Raw genomic sequence first — 20,444 nt, 5'->3', positions numbered from 1 at the left:
TTCAGTTCCCAAGTGAATATATATATAAAGTCATATTTTACTCCTACTGGTTATGCTTGAATTGAAGTAAATTTAGAATTAATCTCGTACACGAGGTAAAATATAATTTCTATAAGAGACTCTCTAATAGATTGAATAATTCAACTAAACCTTTCAAAAAAAAAAAAAAGTAATAACAGACTTAAAAATTCAACAAATATCTATCAGAGAATTGAAGTCATAGTCTTTATTATAAATCAGTATAATTAGACTATTGAATTACAGCGAGTTTTTGCATGATTTAAAGCGAAACTCTTTATAATAAAAAAGAAAAAAAGAAAGAGTTCTTTAACAGTCTAATTTCACTACTCTCCTCTATAAATACTACTTGGGATTGCTCCATAAATACTACTCTAGAATTCGGGACGTTGAGAAATGCCCTCTTTCTCTTCGACTCACAGATTACCGACCACAAATTTCGGGTTGTGTCGGGAGAGGAGGAGAAGTCGACCACGAAGAGCAAACCATATAATATAATCTCTCTTCAACTCTTTTACCATTTCTTCTTTCAGAAAAATAGAGCGAGTCCTTTATTAAATCCAATAAGAATTAAAACGTATTGGACTTGCCCAACCTTAACTAAAATTATTAAAGGTAAAGAAGGCCCCCCATCCATGGAACCCATGGACCATGGGTATCCATAGAAGCTTTGGGTGTTAGTTCTTAAGTTTTACATGGATACTTGTAAGATTATTTCTAATAGTTTTGAGTTAAAATATTAAATAACTCAATTGTTAAAAAAAGGGACACCATATAAATTCTAAAAGTAATATACTTAAATGCTAAGCGTTGACCAACATGCCTTGAACGATTTGAACAGTGCGTGGGACACCACTATTACCAACATCCCCTCTCCACCCCCCTCTCGACCGTTGACTTCAAGAAAACAACCCAAAGCTATCTTTCTCTTCTTCTTCTTCTTCTTCAACTTCTTGTTCCGCCACCGTCTCCGCTTTGAAACGTCCTCCTGTTCTGAGGAAAAGACACACCTCCTCCACCATGGCCGAGTTGGCCTTAAGCTCCGTCGCGAACAAGATCGGTGGGTTACTCCTTCAAGAGGGCTACTTCATCCACTTGGTCCGCGACCGGGTGGAATGTATGGAGCGCGAGGTCCGCTTCATGCAGAGCTTCATGCGCGACGCCGAGTGCAAGCGGTCCGGAGACGAGCGGGTGAAGCAGTGGGTGAAGGAGATCCGCAACATCGCCTACGACCTCGAGGACGTCGTCGACACCTACATGCTGGCCGTCGTCAGCCGCCGCCAGTGGAGCGGCTTCATCAGCCGTTACGTCCTCACACCAAACTTGTGGATTGCGTCGCACAATGCCGGCATGATGATCAACCGGATCGAGATCAAGATCAGGGAGATCACGGCGAGCAAGGGGAACTTCGCCATCATGAACATAGGCGAGGGCGGCGTCATGAGGCCGAGGCCGTTGCTGCCCTACGTTGGCGATGGCGACGTCATCGGCTTCGATCGCGACATCGACAATATCATCCATCAGCTGCTCGACTCAACGAACGCGCATCGCCGCGTCGTGTCGATCGTCGGGACCGGCGGTATCGGAAAGACGACGTTGGCGCGAAAGGTCTATAACTCGAGCAGGATCGCCAAGCATTTTGACGCTCGGGTGTTGCTTAATGTATCGCAAGATTACAACCATAGCGACTTGTTGAAGAGAATAGCGAGGCAGATCAAGAGGGAGGACTTGGAGAGGTTCGGAGGAGAAGAGTTAGCGATCGAGCTACGTAACTGCTTGAAGGAGAAGAAGTATATGATTGTGTTGGATGATATATGGGGGAGCGAAGTGTGGGAGATGATGCAGGCTGCTCTCCCCGACAACGACAACGGAAGCCGAGTCCTTATCACCACTCGCTTCCTCAACGTCGCGAGAATAGCAGGCGATCGCCCCTACGAGCTACCTCTCCTGGGCGACGAGAAGAGCTTGGAGCTCCTCCTCAAGAAGGCTTCGCCGGATCGGGATTTTGCATCGCGGTGCCCGGAGGAGCTCGTCGAGGTAGCCCGGCAGCTCGCTAAGCGGTGCGGCGGGCTGCCGCTGGCCCTCGTCGTTGTCGGTGGGCTCCTCTCGGTGAGGGAGAAGACGCACGGCGCGTGGCTGAAGCTCTTGGAGACCATGAGCTGGCAGTTGGAGGGGAAGACGTGCATGGATATCTTAGCCTTGAGCTACGAGGACTTGCCTTACAATCTCAAGCCCTGTTTCCTCTACTTAGCTTCCTTCCCTGAAGACTACGACATGTGTGCAGGTTACGTACAATAAGTCACTCAAATTAATCGCAAATTAGCCCCCATTTCCTCGTCTTAATCGTCAAAAAAATTGTGGTGTTAATTAATTACAGGCACGCTAATTAAAATCTGGGTCGCAGAGGGATTCATCCCACATGAAGACGAGACGACAATGGAGGACTCGGCTGAGGCTTTTCTGGAAGAGTTGATCCAGAGATGCCTCATCCAACCCATCAAGAGGCGAGCGGACGGCGGGGTCAAGACGTGCCGCGTCCACGACCTCGTGCGCGACCTCGCGATCTCCCGCGCGAAAGAGGAAGGGTTCTTGCGGGTCTACGACGACCCCGACGATGAGACGCCGATGCCGCTGATCCCGGTCCGCCGAGCCGCCATCCACTGCTGCAAGAGCACCATTAAGATCAGCAAGCTTATCGTGTCGGAGATCGTCCGCTCCCTCCTCTGCTTCGGCGTGGCGGCGCCGAGCCTCAGCGGCACCTCGTTCTGGCTCCTGCGAGTGATCGATCTGAGAGGGGCGTCCGATCTCGAAGTACTACCGGCGGAGATCCAGAGGATGATGCATTTGAGATATCTCGGATTGCGAGGGACCGGATTGAAAGATCTCCCTTCGTTCATCTCCAACCTCCCCTGCCTCGAAACCCTCGACGTGAGGAACACTCACATCTTGGCACTGCCCCCAAAGATCTGGAAGCGTAAGACTCTGAGGCACATCCTCTTCGGCGATCAGTACCTGGTTTGCGCCGGCCCGCCGCCGTGCTCCGATCTCAGAAACCTTCAAACGCTCGCGACGATCCGATCCCGGAGCTTGTGGGACAAAGGGCTGCCCAATCTAGCAAACCTTCGCAAGCTCGGGATCGCAAAGGTCAGTGATTACAACGCAAAGTTAGTGTCGAATTTACTCCTCCAGTTGCGCGAATTAGTCTCGCTGACATTGGAAGGCTACGCCCTTCCCGAGTACATGAACATATCCGACTTGGGGAACAACCTCCGGCTCCAAACGTTGCGGCTGAACGGGAGGCTGTCGGGCCGCCCCCGGCGCCTCGACGTCAGCGATTTCCCTGCGCGCCTCGCGAAGCTGACGCTGCGGTGGTCGCGGCTGGACTACGACCCGATGCCGGTGCTGGGGAGGCTGCAGTGCCTCAGAGTGCTGCATCTCTTGGCGAGGGCTTATGTGGGAAAAGAGTTGGTCTGCTCTGCGGGACGATTCGGGCAGCTGAAGAGCTTGAAGCTGGCCGAGATGGAGGTGGCGAAGTGGGAGGTGGAGGAGGGAGCATTGCCCAGTGTTGTGGAGGTAGTTCTTGATTCTTGTGGGCTGGAAGTTGTTCCAGATCTGCATCACCTGAAGAGCCTGGAGAAGTTGGTGCTGTACTGCATGCCCAACCAGTTCATGAGCAGGATAGAGAAGGATGTGGGAGAGGATTGGGAAAAGGTGCAGCATGTACAACACCTTGACATCTGGAGCTAGCTGATTCCGCAGCAAAATGTTAGGTATCTACAACATTTTGGTATGATTTCTTGTTCTTTGCCCTTTTGATCAGTACTGTTATGCTCTTATCTTACCAAGAATTAGGTCTCTATACACTTAAATATTTCACCTTCACGTCTTTTGCATGCGTACATTGTTACCTTATCAATACAGTAGTTTAATTTATACTCTTTATACTTCGTTGCTTTTGGACTCAGACATTTCAATAGACCTTAAAAGTAGGTTTGCATTAAAGATGTTAGATCATACTAACTCACAGATTACTTAAAAGTTTAAGATGATAAATAACCACAGCTTTTGTTTTTGTTTTTGTTTTTCATTTTTCAAACTAGAATATGAACCGAGAAAGATAATTTATTAGGTACATGGAGAACAGAAAAGGGTTTCTGCCTTCTAATTATAAATGTTTTACCAAATTTTAACAGCTAGTTATCATAAACTAATTTGAGAAGTATTCATGCCCGAAAATTTTTGTGCAAGGGTCTTGAGACGTATACATGAATTATTCAGATTTACCACTAGGTTGCTTGACCCATTAATTGATGGTAGTTAGTACATCCCATCATCAAAATTAAAACTAAGATTAAAAGTATAAAAAAAGAAAAAGGAAGGCAGGTTAAGGGACCCCTTCATGTGACCGTGACACTGAGTAGGACTTGCAAGGCTTTACTTGACTGGCTACCTTTTCAAAGATATCCTTCGGTTGTTTGTGTCTATCTTGCATCAAATCGAGGGGCTCTAGTAATTGAGACAGTACTTCAATGTCTTTATTATTACTGTTACTTGAAAGACATGCTATTTAAATATATTAGGAGTGGGCATTCCTTCATTTGGATAGATGGCTACCAATTCGTCCTATCTCCTGGCTAGTACAGCTCTTTATTTTCAATTTTGAATATTGCTTCATATAAAAAGTAAGGATAAGGCTAAGATTATAATACATGGGAAGATATAAGCAATGTATACTATTTTAATCTTGCCATAAACAAAGGTTGTTAAAAAGGACCCAACCGTTTTCCTTTTAATTTCCTTTTTTTTTCTTTTGATACGTCAGGAATTTTCAAAACATCTAATGGTAGGTTATTTTTTGCAGATGGCTTGGAATCTCAGTTTTAGCTCTTAAAAGTGGCACAGAAAACAAAAGTTACCTCCAGAGATATTGTTGAGTATGACTCTAAGCTGCTGATCAAATTATTTCCACCTCAGATACCAATTACTTATATTTAACTCTCTTATGCGTAATTGTAAATTTCTAATAAAATTTTGGAGGTCATTAAAAATAAATTATTTATTTCTTGCGATGGCAAGGAGCATATCAATGAGGGCTTGTATTTATGGTCATTGGCTTTGCCCCTTTTTGCTAAAAGAAATATATATATATATATAATAATTTCACTTTCAACAAAAGGGTGGTTCTTTTTTCCCAAACACGCCCTTTTGTGATTTGAAATGCCTTAGGATGTATGTATCAGGTGGTGTATTAATTGATGTACGAGAGATTGTTGTATGCTTTAAATAAAGTTCCAAAAGTTGTATGAAGTGCTCTATTATTATTTCCATTCTATGTGTTCTCCTTTGCTCATCTTTCTTTTTTGTTTGTCCTTTTTGCGAGATTATAAATTTGATTTTTGTTATAAATATTGTGAGTGATACTTAATAGACTTTTCCTGGAACCTTTATATGAGTATGATTTAGAATATTAACTATAAAACAGTTCAGTCTTCGTCGAGATTTATGCAGCAGTTCGATAGTTCGTTGGATCAGCTTTCCTTCTTAGTAGCCTTTTAGTTTGCCCCTATACTGGATGAATGATGTATGAAAATATTGCAGGACGTTCCCGTAGGCAAGGCAATGCGTCTAGATTTGGTAAACTTGAATTTGAACAAAGATGGCGTATGGAAAATAACTAGATAGGCTAGATTAGATTACAATAACTAGGTTTCGTGGTCAACATGTAATAGGATGAGTTAGATAGCGTAGATCTTCTGCAGGAATTTCCTGCGGCTGGATTTTATTTTGCAGTCATGTATTGTGTTGGTACTTCTGCTTGTAATGCAATTTTCAGAATAACTGATTAGTTTATTCTTACCTTTAAATATCGCATATGATATACATTAGTTGATCTTATTATCTAATAACCTCTTTTTATCATCGGTCTGCAGTGTTTCCCTGATTGTAAGAAATTCTTGCAACTTGATCAGGGACCCACCTGAATATATGACATCAAACGAATTGCCCTTCTTTTATTAAGCCTAAAACTAGGATTGCTATCAGTTGCAATTAGGTAAGGTAGCTACCACTCAAAGTCCAAAACCATGAGCTAGATTAAAAGTTTTCTCCATCATGAGAGGATTTTCCAGTGAATGAATTTTATACAAGCTCGAGTTTATACCGAGCCTAATTAGCTTATCCAAGCTCCTAGTCAGAGTTGCATCCAAAAGGGAATAAGTATACATCACAACTCACAGCCCCCCGTTCTAAGCCCAGTTCCAGTAGCCATGGTTGAAGGAGGAAGAGGTGATAGGAAGACTCCACTTCTCCCAAAGCTTCCAAGGGATTCAGATGAATCAGAAGAGGAGGTCGTAAGAACGGGTGAGTAATTTTAACTCTACTCTTCTTTATCTTGAAAATATATATGTATGTATTGAGAATTCTTCCATGTTTTGATCTTGGTTTTAGGCACACTTTGGACTGTCATTGCTCATGTGATAACAGCAGTGATAGGATCTGGAGTTCTATCTCTTGCATGGAGTGTGGCTCAGCTTGGCTGGATTGCAGGGCCTTTGGCCTTGGTGATCTTTGCTGCAGTCACTGTGACCCAATCAAGCCTGCTTGCAGATTGCTATAGGTCACCTGATCCTGAGTATGGCCATATCAGGAACCACTCTTACCTGCAAGCTGTGAAACTCTATCTTGGTGATCATTTCTACTCCTTGTATCATTTTATGTTTTCCTTTTTATTAGTCAATTAATCTAAAAGCCTAATTAAATTGTTACATAATAAATCGGCTATATATATATATAACTTTTACCCAATTTCACATGTCCAATAGAACAATCTTTTGCTTAGGAGAAATATGACCATTTTCATTCTAGCATATTAGAGCTTATAAGTTATAACCTCCAATCTGTTAACTAACACTTTTGATAGCATACAAACTGTGCACATCTACTGGAAGGTAGCAGTGATTGTGATTGCATTGCAAATTAGGTCCAAAATATTAATTAAAAAAAAAAAACCTTATGGTGATGTGCTCTGACGTGGCCCAACACTTTTTATGTGCCTGATGTCACCTCATAGAAGATATATCCCACTCGGATGCAGATCCTCTGCATCCCCGACTGCAGGAAGTTGTTAGAGGAGATTAACATTTTGTTTAATCAAAGTCTTAAAAAGGTCCCACCTAATTTGCCCAGGAGGAGATGCATATATATTAACAACTTACTTTAAGTCGTTAACGACCCCATTATCATGTCAAATTGCCATCAAAATAAAGTTACTCGTTTCATAAGAGGAATAATGGACACTACTCATGTTCATGTCCAAATGACTCCAATCAGTGAAGTTTTTGTGACAAGCTTGGCATATGTTAGTTGCTTATGACCTCACCCAACCATATGTAGCACTTTATTAACTGATAGAGAGGTCCAAAGTTGGGCACCACTTGCCCCAGTTTCTAGCATCCGAACAATGGCATCTCATCATTTTCCACCATTTTCCTACTGTGACACAACAAACGCATATGATAAAGTTTGCATGTATGAGTATACACGTATGTACATGTACTAATTATGTTTCTTGCTATATTTGGTGTAGGAGGAAAGAGTGTGTGGTTCTGTGGGTTCTTTCAGAAAACTAGCTTGTATGGATGTGCCATAGCATACACCATCACATCTGCCACCAGCATGAGGTATATATGCCTAATTTATATATCATATTAGAGGATAAAAGAATTAATAAAAACTATGTTTAATTTTTAATTTTTTTTATTTTTACAAACTTAGTCAAACATAAATATAAGTAATAAATCAGCAATGTATATAAGTAATAGTCGTATACCAAATTCATCTATTATACATGAAAAGAGACCCTTAAGATATACCACTCCGCTAAAAAATAAGATATAGAATCCATAGTATAAACTCAGCCCAAGAAATCAATTTGGGCCGCATATTTAGGCCCATTAGCTTTTCCAAACTAATCTCACGTGGCCAATTTGTGCTCGATCCTACTAACTACTAAGAATTTATTTAAATATAAAATAAGAATTTTAAAGATTAGACATAAAGATTAATATATATATATATATATATATATATATATATAACTGTATACAATAATTCTCCTTTAAAAAAAACATAAGCGTAAACTATAAATTTAACAACTTAAATATTTATGTCAAATAATTGATGGGAACTTTAACAATTCCCACGAATAAAATATAAATAAATATTTAAATGAAAGATTAAGATTTTATTATCTATAAGCTACCCGTGACTTAGTAGATCTACTGTTGCATATGCTATGTCTCCTATAAATATTAATGGCTTTATTTTTGGAGCATTGTGTTTGTCCATAGAGAGGCCCACAATGGCCTTGGGCTGGCCCTTTCTTGCCTCGCAGTCTTTATTACTACATACAGCTCAGGCTGTAGGAATTTCTTATAATCTGCTCACGTGTTTTAAGTAATCACGCTACGACACCACAGTAAATGCAATGCATACACGAGATGTAGGAAAATTCTATAACCTGCCTTGTAGATGATTCCGGGCTTGCTGCAATAGATTTTTCAGAAAATAATAAAAAATTATCATTGAAAAACCTATTTAATCAAAGTTATCAGGTGATAGCGGAATTAGATGCTTTAAATATAATCAAAGTTATCGAAGGGGAGGACAGTTGTCTTTAGAGGCTGAGAGGGATATCCCAAAGGTGTGCGTTAATGGTATCTAGTTTTTGTAAAGTTTTGTTTAAGCATACTTACCGGGAGGGTAACATGGCAGTTGATTGACTAGCTAATGTAGGTAGGAAGTCGGCCGTAGGAAACCAGTGGGTTGGGCTAAATAGCTCACCCCCTGAATTAGCTAAAATTTTAGAGTTGGATAGATTGGAGATTGTTCGACCTCGTAATGTAACCATTAGATTAGCTGAGTTGTTCAACTCCTTTAATCAAAAAAGAAAAAAACCTATTTAATCTATAAAACGCCTCCATTAGTTATTTTAATGAATAAATGTAAGAAAAAAAAAACTCAGTGCAATAAGTTTTTAAATATTAATGTATATCTAAAAGGAGCAGGATTTTGAGGTTAAAGTAGGACTATTTAAAAGAAAATAGTGGAATAGTCTTTATCAGTCTATTCCATTAGTCAATGTTAAGTTTTTTTAAAAAAAACTTAGAATGTGTTTATAGGAATTAAAAATAAAATGTTGGGAGTGAAACAGTGGGATTATGTGGAGGTGTATAGATCATGCCCATCAGATATCATTTGTGCTCATTCTAATTCTGTGAATCCTGTGTATCTAATTTTTAAGTACAATTACATATGATTGATGTACTGTATATATATATATCCAACGGTGTGTCCAAACCCACCGGTCCACCCTACTCTGAACGTCAAAATAAATAGACTGTCTACTTGCCACCACCTTTGGGCTGTCCATCTTTTGTCTTCTTGCCTTTTGTTAGAGAATTTGGATAGAGGGTACAACAAACAGATGAGGAAGAAGATACACTGGCTTTTCCTACTAGTCATTAGTCAACAGCTAGTGGAAGGAAGGTAGCTCTTCTTTTGAGGAAGACCAGGGAGTAGAATATTTGTGGGAATTATATGTATACCATCTAATATGAGGTCCTAGATTTAGTCATGCTCTTGTTCAATCTTTAAAACCAATTTAGTATGTAAGAGAAATCCAACTCCACAGTGGGTTGTTGAACAATTCTATACTCTTTGAGGTATTCTGACAAGAAAAGTAATTATAAGAAGGGAAGAAGAAGATGATCTTTTGTATAGAATCTCTTTTTAAAGTTACTACTACTTTCTGCTGCAGCTCTGAGAGGGACAAAAAGAGAATTATTGGTAGGGTGAGAAAAAAAAGAAGACAAGCCTCTTGTTTGAGTGCTGGAGAGGAGCAAGTTGTGGAAGGAGACAGATGTGCCAATGAATGGAATCTGGTCTTTTTCTAGAAGGTTGAAAGACCAGGAGGTCCACAATGGCACAACTAGAGACATTTCTTTCTTTGTCTTGCTCTCTTATTTTTGGATAATACTGCTCATTGGTCTGAGAGCCTACACCTTGATGAACTGATCTGAAGCTGTGATTGGATGATCATTCATCTGAGGGGATATAAGGCCAAATTTTGATTCAGCCAGTGACTGATCTACTAAGATATTGGTAAGGATTATGACATAAAGATAGAATCTTAATGGGCCTATCATTAGTACTATAGATGAATCAAGAAGCCAAGAAGGGACTAAGCCTTGTATGTGGAAACTAACACAAATTGGTATCAGAGCAAAAGATTCGGAATATCAATTATGTATAATAAAAATTACATTTCTTTTCCTACCTCTCACCCTTGTCCTTCCTATATATTGCTCCCTATCCAAAGCATAGTAGCTAAAGCATTGCTCACTGTGAGCTGACTTAATGGCAGTTCATCGCTCTCTTGAGCTAACAGATGGTTCTTTCGACGATGACAAACGCGTTATAAGAACTGGTAATTCCATTATGCACTTCACTACTCCTCCTTTTCCTCACCTTCCGTTCCATTCCTTACAATCTACTATGTTATGCCATCCTAAATTTTGAATCCTTTTGGCATCACCAATACAATCAGGAACTCTGTGGACATGTATAGCCCATATAATCACTGCGGTTATCGGATCTGGCGTGCTCTCTCTGGCATGGAGCACTGCACAATTGGGTTGGATCGCAGGGCCTTTGTCCATGCTTTGCTTTGCTATTGTCACCTATGTCTCTGCCTTCCTTCTCTCAGATTGTTACAGGTCTCCTCATCCAGTCACTGGAACCAGGAACCCCTCTTACATGGATGCTGTTAGAGTGAACCTAGGTAGCATCGCAGCATCTCGCACTATCACTCAGTCCAATTATATCTAGTAGTCAAGTACTAGTTTTTAGCTTCTGTAACATAGTTTCATGGCAATTCAGGCCAAAAGCAGACATGGTTTTGTGGGTTACTTCAATATTTGAGCATGTTTGGGACTGCTATTGCATATACAATCACTACTTCAACTAGTATGAGGTATTCTATCCAACAGTAAATTCAAGCAATCAAAACAAGTGCTAATTGTTATTAAAACAACTACTTTATCTATCTACATCAGTTGTAAGCTGGATAATGCTATTCTCTCTTAATGATTTATATATGTTTGTAATTCGTAGGGCGATTAAGAAATCAGACTGTTATCACAAAGAAGGGCACAAGGCTCCTTGTGCATATGGAGATAGCTTCTATATGCTGATATTTGGAGCTGTTCAGATAGTATTTTCGCAGATACCCGATTTCCATGATATGGCATGGCTTTCTGTTGTGGCAGCAATTATGTCCTTCTCCTATTCTTTTATCGGGTTCGCTCTTGGCATCGCCAAAGTGATTGGTATTTCTCATATTGCTTCCTTTACGATGACCTCTGCTACTTGAGATTTTAATGGGCATCTGATAGCATTTTTGTAAGCTCTTTTGATTAAGTATCAGAACTTTGACTGTTTCTTCAAAGATGGTTCCAGTAATCACTCTCTATATATTATGATCAAACTATATACAACTTAATGATGAATAATTACAGCTTGCTAAGATATAAATATTCTTCCATTTATTCTTATCATTTCAAAATTGTTATGCTGTCATGCCTAGAAGTATTTGTCTACGTAAAGATTTTATGCAGCTTATGTGAATTATAAGGCATATCAAGGAGAAAAGCTAACAAAGAAGAAACACCCTGGAAGATTTTATGCAAAATAAAGACATCTTAGAACCTATTGTCACCCATAAAAGTGGCAGGTCCAAATTGGACCATGTATTTATAAACAGAGCAGTGAACTCTGATACTTTTTCTTAATAATATCTCTAACATTTCAGCCAATGGAAGCATCAAAGGGGACATTGGAGGCATTCCTCTGTCATCTTCAGCGCAGAAAACATGGCGAGTTTCTCAAGCACTTGGAGATATAGCATTTGCCTACCCATACTCCATAATTCTCCTAGAAATACAGGTATGTCAATTTCTAATTCCATAGACTGCATCTGAATAATTTTCTTCTATTTTAAGCTAAGAAGTAAATTTTAACCATAAAAAAAATCTCTGAATGAAGAATACACTGAAGTCACCGCCACCGGAGAACCAAACAATGAAGAAAGCGTCTATGATCTCCATTTTCATCACTACATTCTTTTACCTCTGCTGTGGCTGCTTCGGCTATGCTGCCTTTGGAAATGATACTCCAGGGAATCTCCTCACAGGGTTTGGCTTCTATGAACCATACTGGCTCATCGACTTCGCCAATGCATGCGTTGTTGTTCACCTAGTTGGTGGTTATCAAGTAAATTCTTATATAAAGTTATACTCCATTCTATATATATATATATATGCATATATACAACTTTGTTCATTAGAACTTACTGACAAGAAGAAAAATCTTTTATGATGCTATGTAGGTATATAGCCAGCCAGTGTTCTCATTTGTAGACAGATGGTCCTCAGACAAGTTCCCCAACAATGGATTTGTGAATAACTTCTACACTATCAAGTTGCCATTCCTACCAGCTTACAAACTTAATCTCCTCAGGATATGTTTCAGAACCATCTATGTTGCATCCACTACAGGGCTTGCCATGTTCTTCCCTTACTTCAATGAAGTGTTGGGTTTGCTGGGGGCCTTCAATTTCTGGCCTTTAGCCATCTACTTCCCTGTGGAGATGTACTTTGTGCAGAGAAAGATAGAAACATGGACAAAGAAATGGATCATTCTTCAGACCTTCAGTGTTGGATGCTTGCTTGTCAGCATATTTGCCTTTGTTGGCTCTGTGGAAGGAGTTCTCAGTGAGAAACTAAGCTAGCAGATCAATCTAACATCCAATTCTCCTTTTGTATTTAGTAATCTACCACATGTACTGTTGGCATTCTCAATGTCATCTTGAGTTTTTTTTTCCTCCCTCTAGTAGATTGCTTGTGAATCAATGCCTTATACAAGTAAACAGCATTTGTTGTACATGTTGTCTACTGTATAGACTCACTTAATTGGGTCCATGGATGCTTGAAACCAAGATTTTCAACCGTTAAATTTTCTCTTGGATTTTCTCGTCTTCAGCTCGTTTATATTTCGAGTTTAGATGTTGGCAAAGAATTCGAGCAGAACACGAGTTGTTTGGGAAGAACAAGCTAGATTGACAGGCCTAGTAGTAGCACAAAAATCTCTCACTACTTAGTTGAATCACTCGATGATTTCTATAACATAATTCCATGGTTTTTTTCACAAGCACTTGAAGACATAGCATTTGCCTTGTAATAAGAAGGAAAGAGAATGATCTTTTCTTTAGAATCTCTTTTTGTTGAAGCTCTGAGAGGGACAAAAGGAGAATTAAATGCAGTGTGAAAAAAAAAATGACAGTCTCTTTATCTGGGGATCAAGTTGTGCAAGGAGACACAACTGTAGATGAATAGAATCTGGATCTTTTTCTAGAGAGTTGGAAGACCAGGAGGTACAATGGCACAATTAGAGACATGCCTGTCTTTGTCTGGCCCTCTTAATTCCTTAGCTGCTGAGGTGAAGTCAAGCCAAACTTTTGACTGGGATATAATAAGGCCAAACTTTTAATGTACTCAGTGACTAGTCTACCAAGACATTGGTAGGGATTCTGACATAAAGATAGATTCTTAATAGATCTATCACAGTTTACCAGTCTGTTGAACTAACTGATGGTTCTTTGGACGACAACAAACGTGTTTTAAGATCCGGTAATTCCGTTATGCACTACACTTCTCCTTTTCCTCACCTTCTGTTCCATTCCTTCAATCTACTCATGTTAATATGTTATGCCACCCTAAATTTTGAATCCTTTTGGCATCACCAATACAATCAGGAACTCTGTGGACATGTATAGCACATATAATCACTGCTGTTATCGGATCCGGCGTGCTCTCTCTCGCATGGAGCACAACACAATTGGGTTGGATTGCAGGACCTGTGTCCATGCTTTGCTTTGCTGTTGTCACCTATGTCTCTGCCTTCCTGCTCTCAGATTGTTACAGGTCTCCTCATCCAGTCACTGGAACCAGGAACCACTCTTACATGGATGCTGTTAGAGTAAACCTTGGTAGTATCACAGCATCTCTCACTGTCACTATGTACATATTATACCCAATTACTAGTCTTTAGCTTCTGTAATACAATTTCATGGCAATTCAGGCCAAAAGCAGACATGGTTTTGTGGGTTAGTTCAATATGTCAGCCTGTATGGGACTTCTATTGCATATACAATCACTACTTCAACTAGTATGAGGTACTTGATCTACCACTACTTCAAGCAATCAAAACTAGTGTTAAGTGTTATTAGAATAATTGCTTTATCATTTACATCATCTGTAAGATGGTTAATGCTATGTTCTCTTAATTATTTATATGTATCTGTAATTCATAGGGCGATTAAGAAATCGGACTGTTATCACAAAGAAGGGGACAAGGCTCCATGTGCATATGGAGATAGCTTCTACATGCTGATGTTTGGAGGAGTTCAGATAGTGCTTTCGCAGATACCAGATTTTCACAACATGGCATGGCTTTCTGTCATGGCGGCAATTATGTCATTCTCCTATTCTTTTATCGGATTCTCTCTTGGCATCGCCAAAGTGATTGGTATTGTTCAGATTGCCTCCTTTGTCATGACCTCTGCTAATTGTTCATACATGATTAATAAGTTTAAATTATAGATTTTAACATATTTGTAAACTCTTTCGATACAGTATTGGAACTTTGACTGTTAGGCCAAAGTAAAATTTATAGTAAAAGGATCATGAAAGTATATAACTTCATGATGAATAATACGATGGACTACATATATTTATGTATCTACTACTATAATGAGATTTAAGGAAATATATTTACATATTCATGTTCATAAGCATACAACTTACTGAGTAATTGTCTGTTGACAACTTCATGTGAATTATAAGGCATATCCAGGAGAAAAGTCAACAAAGCAGTGGACTCTGATACTTTCTCTTATTATGAACTTCAATATATCTGTAACATTTCAGCCAATGGAAGCATCAAAGGAGGTATTGGAGGAATTCCTCTGGCATCTTCAGTGAGGAAAACATGGCGAGTTTCTCAAGCACTTGGAGATATAGCATTTGCCTACCCATACTCCATAATTCTCCTCGAAATACAGGTATATCAACTTCTAATTCCACAGACTGCAATCTGAATAATTTTCTTCCATTTCTGCCAATAAGTAAATTTTAACCCCCCGAAAAAACTTGAATAAAGGATACACTGAAGTCACCGCCGCCCGAGAATCAAACAATGAAGAAAGCATCTATGATCTCCATTTTCATCACTACATTCTTTTACCTATGCTGTGGCTGCTTTGGCTATGCTGCCTTTGGAAATGATACTCCAGGAAACCTCCTCACAGGCTTTGGCTTCTATGAACCATTCTGGCTCATTGACTTCGCCAATGCATGCATTGTTCTTCAACTAATTAGTGCTTATCCTTTGGAAATGATACTCCAGGAAACCTCCTCACAGGCTTTGGCTTCTATGAACCATTCTGGCTCATTGACTTCGCCAATGCATGCATTGTTCTTCACCTAATTAGTGCTTATCAAGTAAACTCTTCGAAAAAGCTATCTATCTACCTCTCTCTATACATATACTTTGTTCATTAGAACTTACTGGAAAAAAATTTCTTTTATGATGCTTTGTAGGTATTTAGCCAACAAGTGTTCTCATTTGTAGACAGGTGGTCCTCGGAGAAGTTCCCCAACAATGGATCTGTGAAGACCTTCTACACTATCAAGTTGCCATTCCTACCAGCTTACAGATTTAATCTCCTCCGGATATGTTTCAGAACCATCTATGTTGCATCCACTACAGGGCTTGCCATGTTCTTCCCTTACTTCAATGAGGTGCTGGGTTTGCTTGGGGCCTTCAATTTCTGGCCTTTAGCCATCTACTTCCCTGTGGAGATGTACTTTGTGCAGAGAAAGATAGAAACCTGGACAAAGAAATGGATCATTCTTCAGACCTTCAGTGTTGCATGCTTGCTTGTCAGCATATTTGCCTTTATTGGCTCTGTGGAAGGAGTTGTCAGTGAGAAGCTAAGCTAGAAACTCAATCTTACACCCAATTCTGCATTTGTATTTAGTAATCTACCACTTGTGTTGCTGCCAATTCTGAATGCAAACTAGTAGACTGCTTGTGAATCAACACCTTATACGTGTAACCAGCATTTGTTGTACGTGTTGTCTACTATATAAGCTCAATTGGGTCTATTGATGCTTGGATTCCGCTGACACTAATATATAAATGGTCCAAGATAGAGAAAGAAAGGTTTCTTTTTTCCTCTCTCTTTCCAAGAGCAAAGTTAATATTCACCTTCTTTCAAGACAGAGAGAGAGAGTAGGAATATATATAGAATTGATCAAATAGATCAAGAAAAGAAATATTTGAACTATGATTCATGCCTACTATTCAGACCTCGTAACCGGACTCAAAAAGAAAAAAATCAAATAGGTATTTCCTAAATCAAATGAATTTTATTCCTTCAGATTTATTTTGACCCCGTAACTCTTCTTCAGTCATGCTTGGACAGAATAGCAGAGCAAGTACAAGTATTATTAGTTTAGTATAGTAGCATAACAACTAGTAGCATAGCAAACTTCATCATTAATATGTTTGCTCGTGGTAATTGTAGCCTATCGGGGGAATCTATGGCTGCATCTTTGATGCACTGCTAGTACATCGTCTTTGTAAGATATCTAATGAAACCTTAGCTGGAATTGAGATCTCATTCAATAATAATTAGCCACTCATTAATAAACAAATATATTTCTCATGCTGGAATTTTGTGCAAGCATATGGAAGTTATAGATATTTTAAACATTCTCCATGCACTGCACCAAAACAACTGCCCAATACGAACAAAGTCTAAGCCCGAAACCTGTGTCTCTTTTGTCCCTTTGTTACAAAATATTGATAGGAGTAATAAGAAATTGCTCAAATTGAAGGAAATAAATAACAACATGAAAGCAGGTTATATGTATGGTGATGTTACAAAGTTATTCTCTTTTTTTTCAGAGAAGTGGGCGGAACTCAGTTATAGTAAAGTAGTTTGTTTCTCAAGGATAATAGAGTGCAAAAAGATTATTGCACCATGCTTTCAAGTTTCAATTCCGATTGATTTCAGTTTTTGACCCATAAAAAAATGAATATCCTAAACTGAAATAGAGGTGCTATCAGGATTGTGGTCCAAAACAAATGCCAAAACTAGAGATCTTGATAGTTACTGTCTTAACCAATGAGTGTCGGCTGATACTGTTCTATCCCGGGTGAAACTTTGAACTATGCGCTGACTTGCTTTGCTTGGACTTCAGCTGCTGTGTGATTTTGGAAAACAAACGAGAAGAAACCAAGGCAGGATACACAATGGTCCTTAGTCATTACACACAACTTTTGAAATCTTTCTCCTAGTACATAATGTATGACAATTGATACTAGAGATGACCCAGTCAAGAATAGCAGCTACTAGTTTTTGCTGCAGTTGTGGGAGGAAGAGAGGATAAGGTGGGTGGGAAGGAGACAAATCTTGAACTGCAGAGCAGCAAGTTGTAGTAGAAGACATGGGTTTCTTTAAGAGAGTTTGAAAGTGGACTATATCCAAATAATAGACAACCAGTTGCATGTATCACTCATTTCTCCAATACCACATTGATGATCTGAAACTGTATGCTGTTATAAAGCTTATTAAAGTGGCAGATCTACCCTATAGTAATTTCACTGGAGGAATTAAACAGTTGGTAAAACTACCCATGAATTAGATATTCACTTCTATAAAAACCTCACCTTTTCAATTGATAGTGCAAGATTCTTCTCTGTCCTAAGAATATGGTAGGTCACTTCTCTCTTGAACACAGTAATGGCTCCTGCGACGACGACGGGCGCCTCACAAGAACTGGTAATTCCACTCTTACACTTCAATACTTGTTCCTTCCTCAGTATATTCCTTCAATCGACAACATTGATGACATCCTAATTTTGATGCCTTTTGATGACACAACTCAATCAGGAACTCTGTTTACATGTATCGCGCATATAATCACGACGGTCATCGGATCCGGTGTGCTATCTCTTGCATGGAGTGTAGCACAATTGGGTTGGATTGCAGGCCCTGTGTCCATGATTTGCTTTGCTATTGTCACCTATGTCTCTGCCTTCCTGCTCTCAGATTGTTACAGGTCTCCTGATCCAGTGACTGGAACCAGGAACTACTCTTACATGGATGCTGTTAGAGTCAACCTAGGTAGTAACACAAAAATCTCTCACTACTAATTTGAATCACTCAATGGTTTCTATAGCATAATTCCATGGCAGTTCAGGTAGAAAGAGGACATGGCTTTGTGGGATACTTCAATACCTGAGCATGTACGGGACTGGTGTTGCATACACACTCACCACTGCAACTAGTTTGAGGTAATTTCCAAATCATAAAATTTGCTTCGTTAGTCTTCATATATGGATAACATGACTATGGATTTCTGCACATAAGAACAGGGCAATCATGAAATCAAATTGCTACCACAAACAAGGACACAAAGCTCCATGTTCGTATGGAAATAGTTTCTACATGCTGTTGTTTGGAGCCGTTCAGGTAGTACTTTCTCAAATTCCAGATTTTCACAACATGGCATGGCTTTCCGTTGTGGCGGCGATCATGTCTTTCTCATATTCGTTCATCGGTTTCGCCCTTGGCCTGGCCAAAACGATTGGTACGTACTATTAATCCTCATCTTCATACCAGGTGAGAACTGATGGCATTTGTACTGCTGAATTTCTTAGCTCTTCTGCTATTTGCGTTGTGTTGCAGGTAATGGACATATCAAAGGGAGCATTGCAGGCACTCTGATGGCATCCCCTGGACAGAAAGTTTGGCGAGTTTCGCAGGCGCTTGGAGACATAGCATTTGCCTTCCCATACTCCCTGGTTCTCTTAGAAATAGAGGTGAGGTGATCATATATAGTCAATTAAGAAAGTTCTTCTACAGAATGCTTCTTTATGAACATGAGAGACTAAACTGCAAACATCGAATTATGATCAAATTGAAGGACACCTTGAAGTCGCCGCCGCCGGAGAATAAAACGATGAAGAAGGCCTCTATGATCTCAGTTTCTCTCACCACATTCTTCTACCTCTGCTGTGGCTGCTTTGGCTATGCTGCCTTTGGAAACAATGCACCAGGGAACTTCCTCACAGGGTTTGGCTTCTATGAGCCCTACTGGCTCATCGACTTCGCCAACGCATGCATAGTTCTCCATCTAGTTGGTGGTTATCAGGTAAAAAATTCTACGTCTCACACTCTACTCAGTGTCAGATTCAAATTCTAAATCTTTAATTGTTGATGGCTATGTATAGGTCTTCAGCCAGCCAATTTTCTCATTTGTGGACAGATGGTTTCATGCCAAGTTCCCCAACAGTGGCTTTGTGAACAAATTCTACACTATCAAGTTGCCAATCGTACCAGCTTATAGATTGAATCTCCTCAGGCTATGCTTCAGAACAATCTATGTTGTAACAACTACAGGGCTGGCCATGTACTTCCCTTACTTCAACCAGATCCTGGGACTCATGGGTGCCCTCAACTTCTGGCCCTTGGCAATCTACTTCCCTGTGGAGATGTACTTCGTGCAGAGGAAGATAAAAACTTGGACAAAGAGATGGATTCTTCTTGAGGTGTTCAGTGCTGGGTGCTTGCTTGTGAGTGCATTTGCCTTTGTTGGTTCTGTGGAAGGACTTGTACGTGAGAAGCTACACTAACACCCCGTTTGGGTATATGAATTAGAAAGTAATAAATGAATTTTCTTCTTCTTCTTTTTTTCTTAAACAAAAGTCCATAGGGAGAAAGGTTTATCACACTTGTTAGAGCATTAACTACAGGACTAAAAGAAGAAGAAGAAGAAAAGCCTCTCCTCACACAGTGAGTACTACGACTATCTCAATGTCCACCTCTAATGATCGATCAGTCTATCTCCAGGTGGGAGAACCTCAACCTTCTTCTGCAAGTACCCACCAAAGTCCTCCACTCGCTGCCTCACCCTCTGCCTGGACTCCGTCAACGTGTCCTCCTCCCAGCCCACCACCGGCGGCCCCCTTCCGACTCGAACTTGCTTGTAAGCCCACGTAAGGGCCCAAACCCCTGCCAACGCCATAGCGGCGGCCGCCACAAAGCTGACCACCGAGGCGGCGAGGACCAACGCCGCCGGTGCGAGAATTGGGCTGAAGAGGAGCAAGAGAGGGGAAGCCATGACTAGGAGCGTGATGCATGCCGAGAAAGTGAAGCCCATCATCACCACTAATGGGCCTGCGACGGCGACGCCCACTAAGGTGAAGCCCCCAAGGCTAAGGTAGTCAGCCATGTTTAT

The 20,444-nt window shown here is 40.2% G+C and overlaps 5 protein-coding genes across 9 annotated transcripts; 4 read left to right on the top strand and 1 right to left on the bottom strand.

The window, feature by feature from the left end:
* Positions 1-456: 456 nt before the first annotated feature.
* On the top strand, positions 457-5,341 carry LOC140772919 (disease resistance protein RPP13-like). 2 transcript variants are annotated; one of them, XM_073115180.1, is made up of 3 exons: positions 457-2,302; positions 2,396-3,788; positions 4,880-5,341. In XM_073115180.1, exons 1-2 carry the CDS (start codon positions 1,039-1,041, stop codon positions 3,763-3,765), a joined length of 2,634 nt encoding a protein of 877 aa, XP_072971281.1. In that variant the 5' UTR covers positions 457-1,038; the 3' UTR covers positions 3,766-3,788; positions 4,880-5,341. The 2 variants fall into 2 exon arrangements, with proteins under 2 accessions (XP_072971281.1, XP_072971280.1); XM_073115179.1 differs by having other exon boundaries at positions 458-2,302; positions 2,396-3,805; positions 4,880-5,340.
* A 749-nt stretch (positions 5,342-6,090) lies between these two features.
* LOC140774075 (probable amino acid permease 7) lies at positions 6,091-12,962 on the top strand. Of its 2 annotated transcripts, none has more exons than XM_073116920.1 (7): positions 6,091-6,378; positions 6,466-6,702; positions 7,604-7,697; positions 11,191-11,405; positions 11,888-12,021; positions 12,121-12,348; positions 12,464-12,962. In XM_073116920.1, the coding sequence occupies exons 1-7, from the start codon at positions 6,285-6,287 to the stop codon at positions 12,863-12,865; spliced, it is 1,404 nt and encodes a 467-aa protein (XP_072973021.1). In that variant the 5' UTR covers positions 6,091-6,284; the 3' UTR covers positions 12,866-12,962. The 2 variants fall into 2 exon arrangements, with proteins under 2 accessions (XP_072973021.1, XP_072973022.1); XM_073116921.1 differs by lacking the exons at positions 6,091-6,378; positions 6,466-6,702; positions 7,604-7,697 and adding exons at positions 10,347-10,504; positions 10,625-10,858; positions 10,957-11,050.
* Positions 12,963-13,205: 243 nt separating this feature from the next.
* LOC140774076 (probable amino acid permease 7) lies at positions 13,206-16,345 on the top strand. Of its 3 annotated transcripts, none has more exons than XM_073116924.1 (7): positions 13,206-13,763; positions 13,889-14,122; positions 14,215-14,308; positions 14,447-14,661; positions 15,063-15,196; positions 15,295-15,635; positions 15,766-15,898. In XM_073116924.1, the coding sequence occupies exons 2-6, from the start codon at positions 13,999-14,001 to the stop codon at positions 15,619-15,621; spliced, it is 894 nt and encodes a 297-aa protein (XP_072973025.1). In that variant the 5' UTR covers positions 13,206-13,763; positions 13,889-13,998; the 3' UTR covers positions 15,622-15,635; positions 15,766-15,898. The 3 variants fall into 3 exon arrangements, with proteins under 3 accessions (XP_072973025.1, XP_072973024.1, XP_072973023.1); XM_073116923.1 differs by having other exon boundaries at positions 15,735-15,871; XM_073116922.1 differs by lacking the exon at positions 15,295-15,635 and having other exon boundaries at positions 15,735-16,345.
* Positions 16,346-17,857: 1,512 nt separating this feature from the next.
* Positions 17,858-20,034, top strand: LOC140775117 (probable amino acid permease 7). The gene is made up of 7 exons (XM_073118379.1): positions 17,858-17,983; positions 18,095-18,328; positions 18,405-18,498; positions 18,580-18,794; positions 18,893-19,026; positions 19,131-19,358; positions 19,438-20,034. Exons 1-7 carry the CDS (start codon positions 17,914-17,916, stop codon positions 19,837-19,839), a joined length of 1,377 nt encoding a protein of 458 aa, XP_072974480.1. The 5' UTR covers positions 17,858-17,913; the 3' UTR covers positions 19,840-20,034.
* On the bottom strand, positions 20,031-20,438 carry LOC140775084 (oleosin-like). Its single transcript, XM_073118334.1, has one exon. It carries the CDS (start codon positions 20,436-20,438, stop codon positions 20,031-20,033), a length of 408 nt encoding a protein of 135 aa, XP_072974435.1.
* Positions 20,439-20,444: the final 6 nt, after the last annotated feature.

The sequence above is a fragment of the Typha angustifolia genome, chromosome 13, assembly GCF_048772165.1.
Source record: "Typha angustifolia cultivar Huaian chromosome 13, ASM4877216v1, whole genome shotgun sequence".
In the NCBI taxonomy this organism is placed as follows: Eukaryota; Viridiplantae; Streptophyta; class Magnoliopsida; order Poales; family Typhaceae; genus Typha; species Typha angustifolia.
Note: the sequence above shows the minus strand (reverse complement) of the source record. Positions and strands in the feature narration are given on the sequence as shown.

Bases quoted from the DNA above. Each gene is read 5' to 3' on its own strand.
- LOC140772919 (XM_073115180.1), top strand. From the start codon at position 1,039: ATGGCCGAGTTGGCCTTAAGCTCCGTCGCGAACAAGATCGGTGGGTTA. The intron at 2,303-2,395 runs GTTACGTACAAT...AATTAATTACAG, and splicing joins AGACTACGACATGTGTGCAG to GCACGCTAATTAAAATCTGG.
- LOC140774076 (XM_073116922.1), top strand. From the start codon at position 13,999: ATGCTTTGCTTTGCTGTTGTCACCTATGTCTCTGCCTTCCTGCTCTCA. The intron at 14,123-14,214 runs GTAGTATCACAG...ATGGCAATTCAG, and splicing joins TGCTGTTAGAGTAAACCTTG to GCCAAAAGCAGACATGGTTT. The intron at 14,309-14,446 runs GTACTTGATCTA...TGTAATTCATAG, and splicing joins ACTACTTCAACTAGTATGAG to GGCGATTAAGAAATCGGACT.
- LOC140775117 (XM_073118379.1), top strand. From the start codon at position 17,914: ATGGTAGGTCACTTCTCTCTTGAACACAGTAATGGCTCCTGCGACGAC. The intron at 18,329-18,404 runs GTAGTAACACAA...ATGGCAGTTCAG, and splicing joins TGCTGTTAGAGTCAACCTAG to GTAGAAAGAGGACATGGCTT. The intron at 19,027-19,130 runs GTGAGGTGATCA...ATCAAATTGAAG, and splicing joins TGGTTCTCTTAGAAATAGAG to GACACCTTGAAGTCGCCGCC.
- LOC140774075 (XM_073116920.1), top strand. From the start codon at position 6,285: ATGGTTGAAGGAGGAAGAGGTGATAGGAAGACTCCACTTCTCCCAAAG. The intron at 6,379-6,465 runs GTGAGTAATTTT...TCTTGGTTTTAG, and splicing joins AGAGGAGGTCGTAAGAACGG to GCACACTTTGGACTGTCATT. The intron at 12,349-12,463 runs GTAAATTCTTAT...GATGCTATGTAG, and splicing joins ACCTAGTTGGTGGTTATCAA to GTATATAGCCAGCCAGTGTT.
- LOC140775084 (XM_073118334.1), bottom strand. From the start codon at position 20,438: ATGGCTGACTACCTTAGCCTTGGGGGCTTCACCTTAGTGGGCGTCGCC.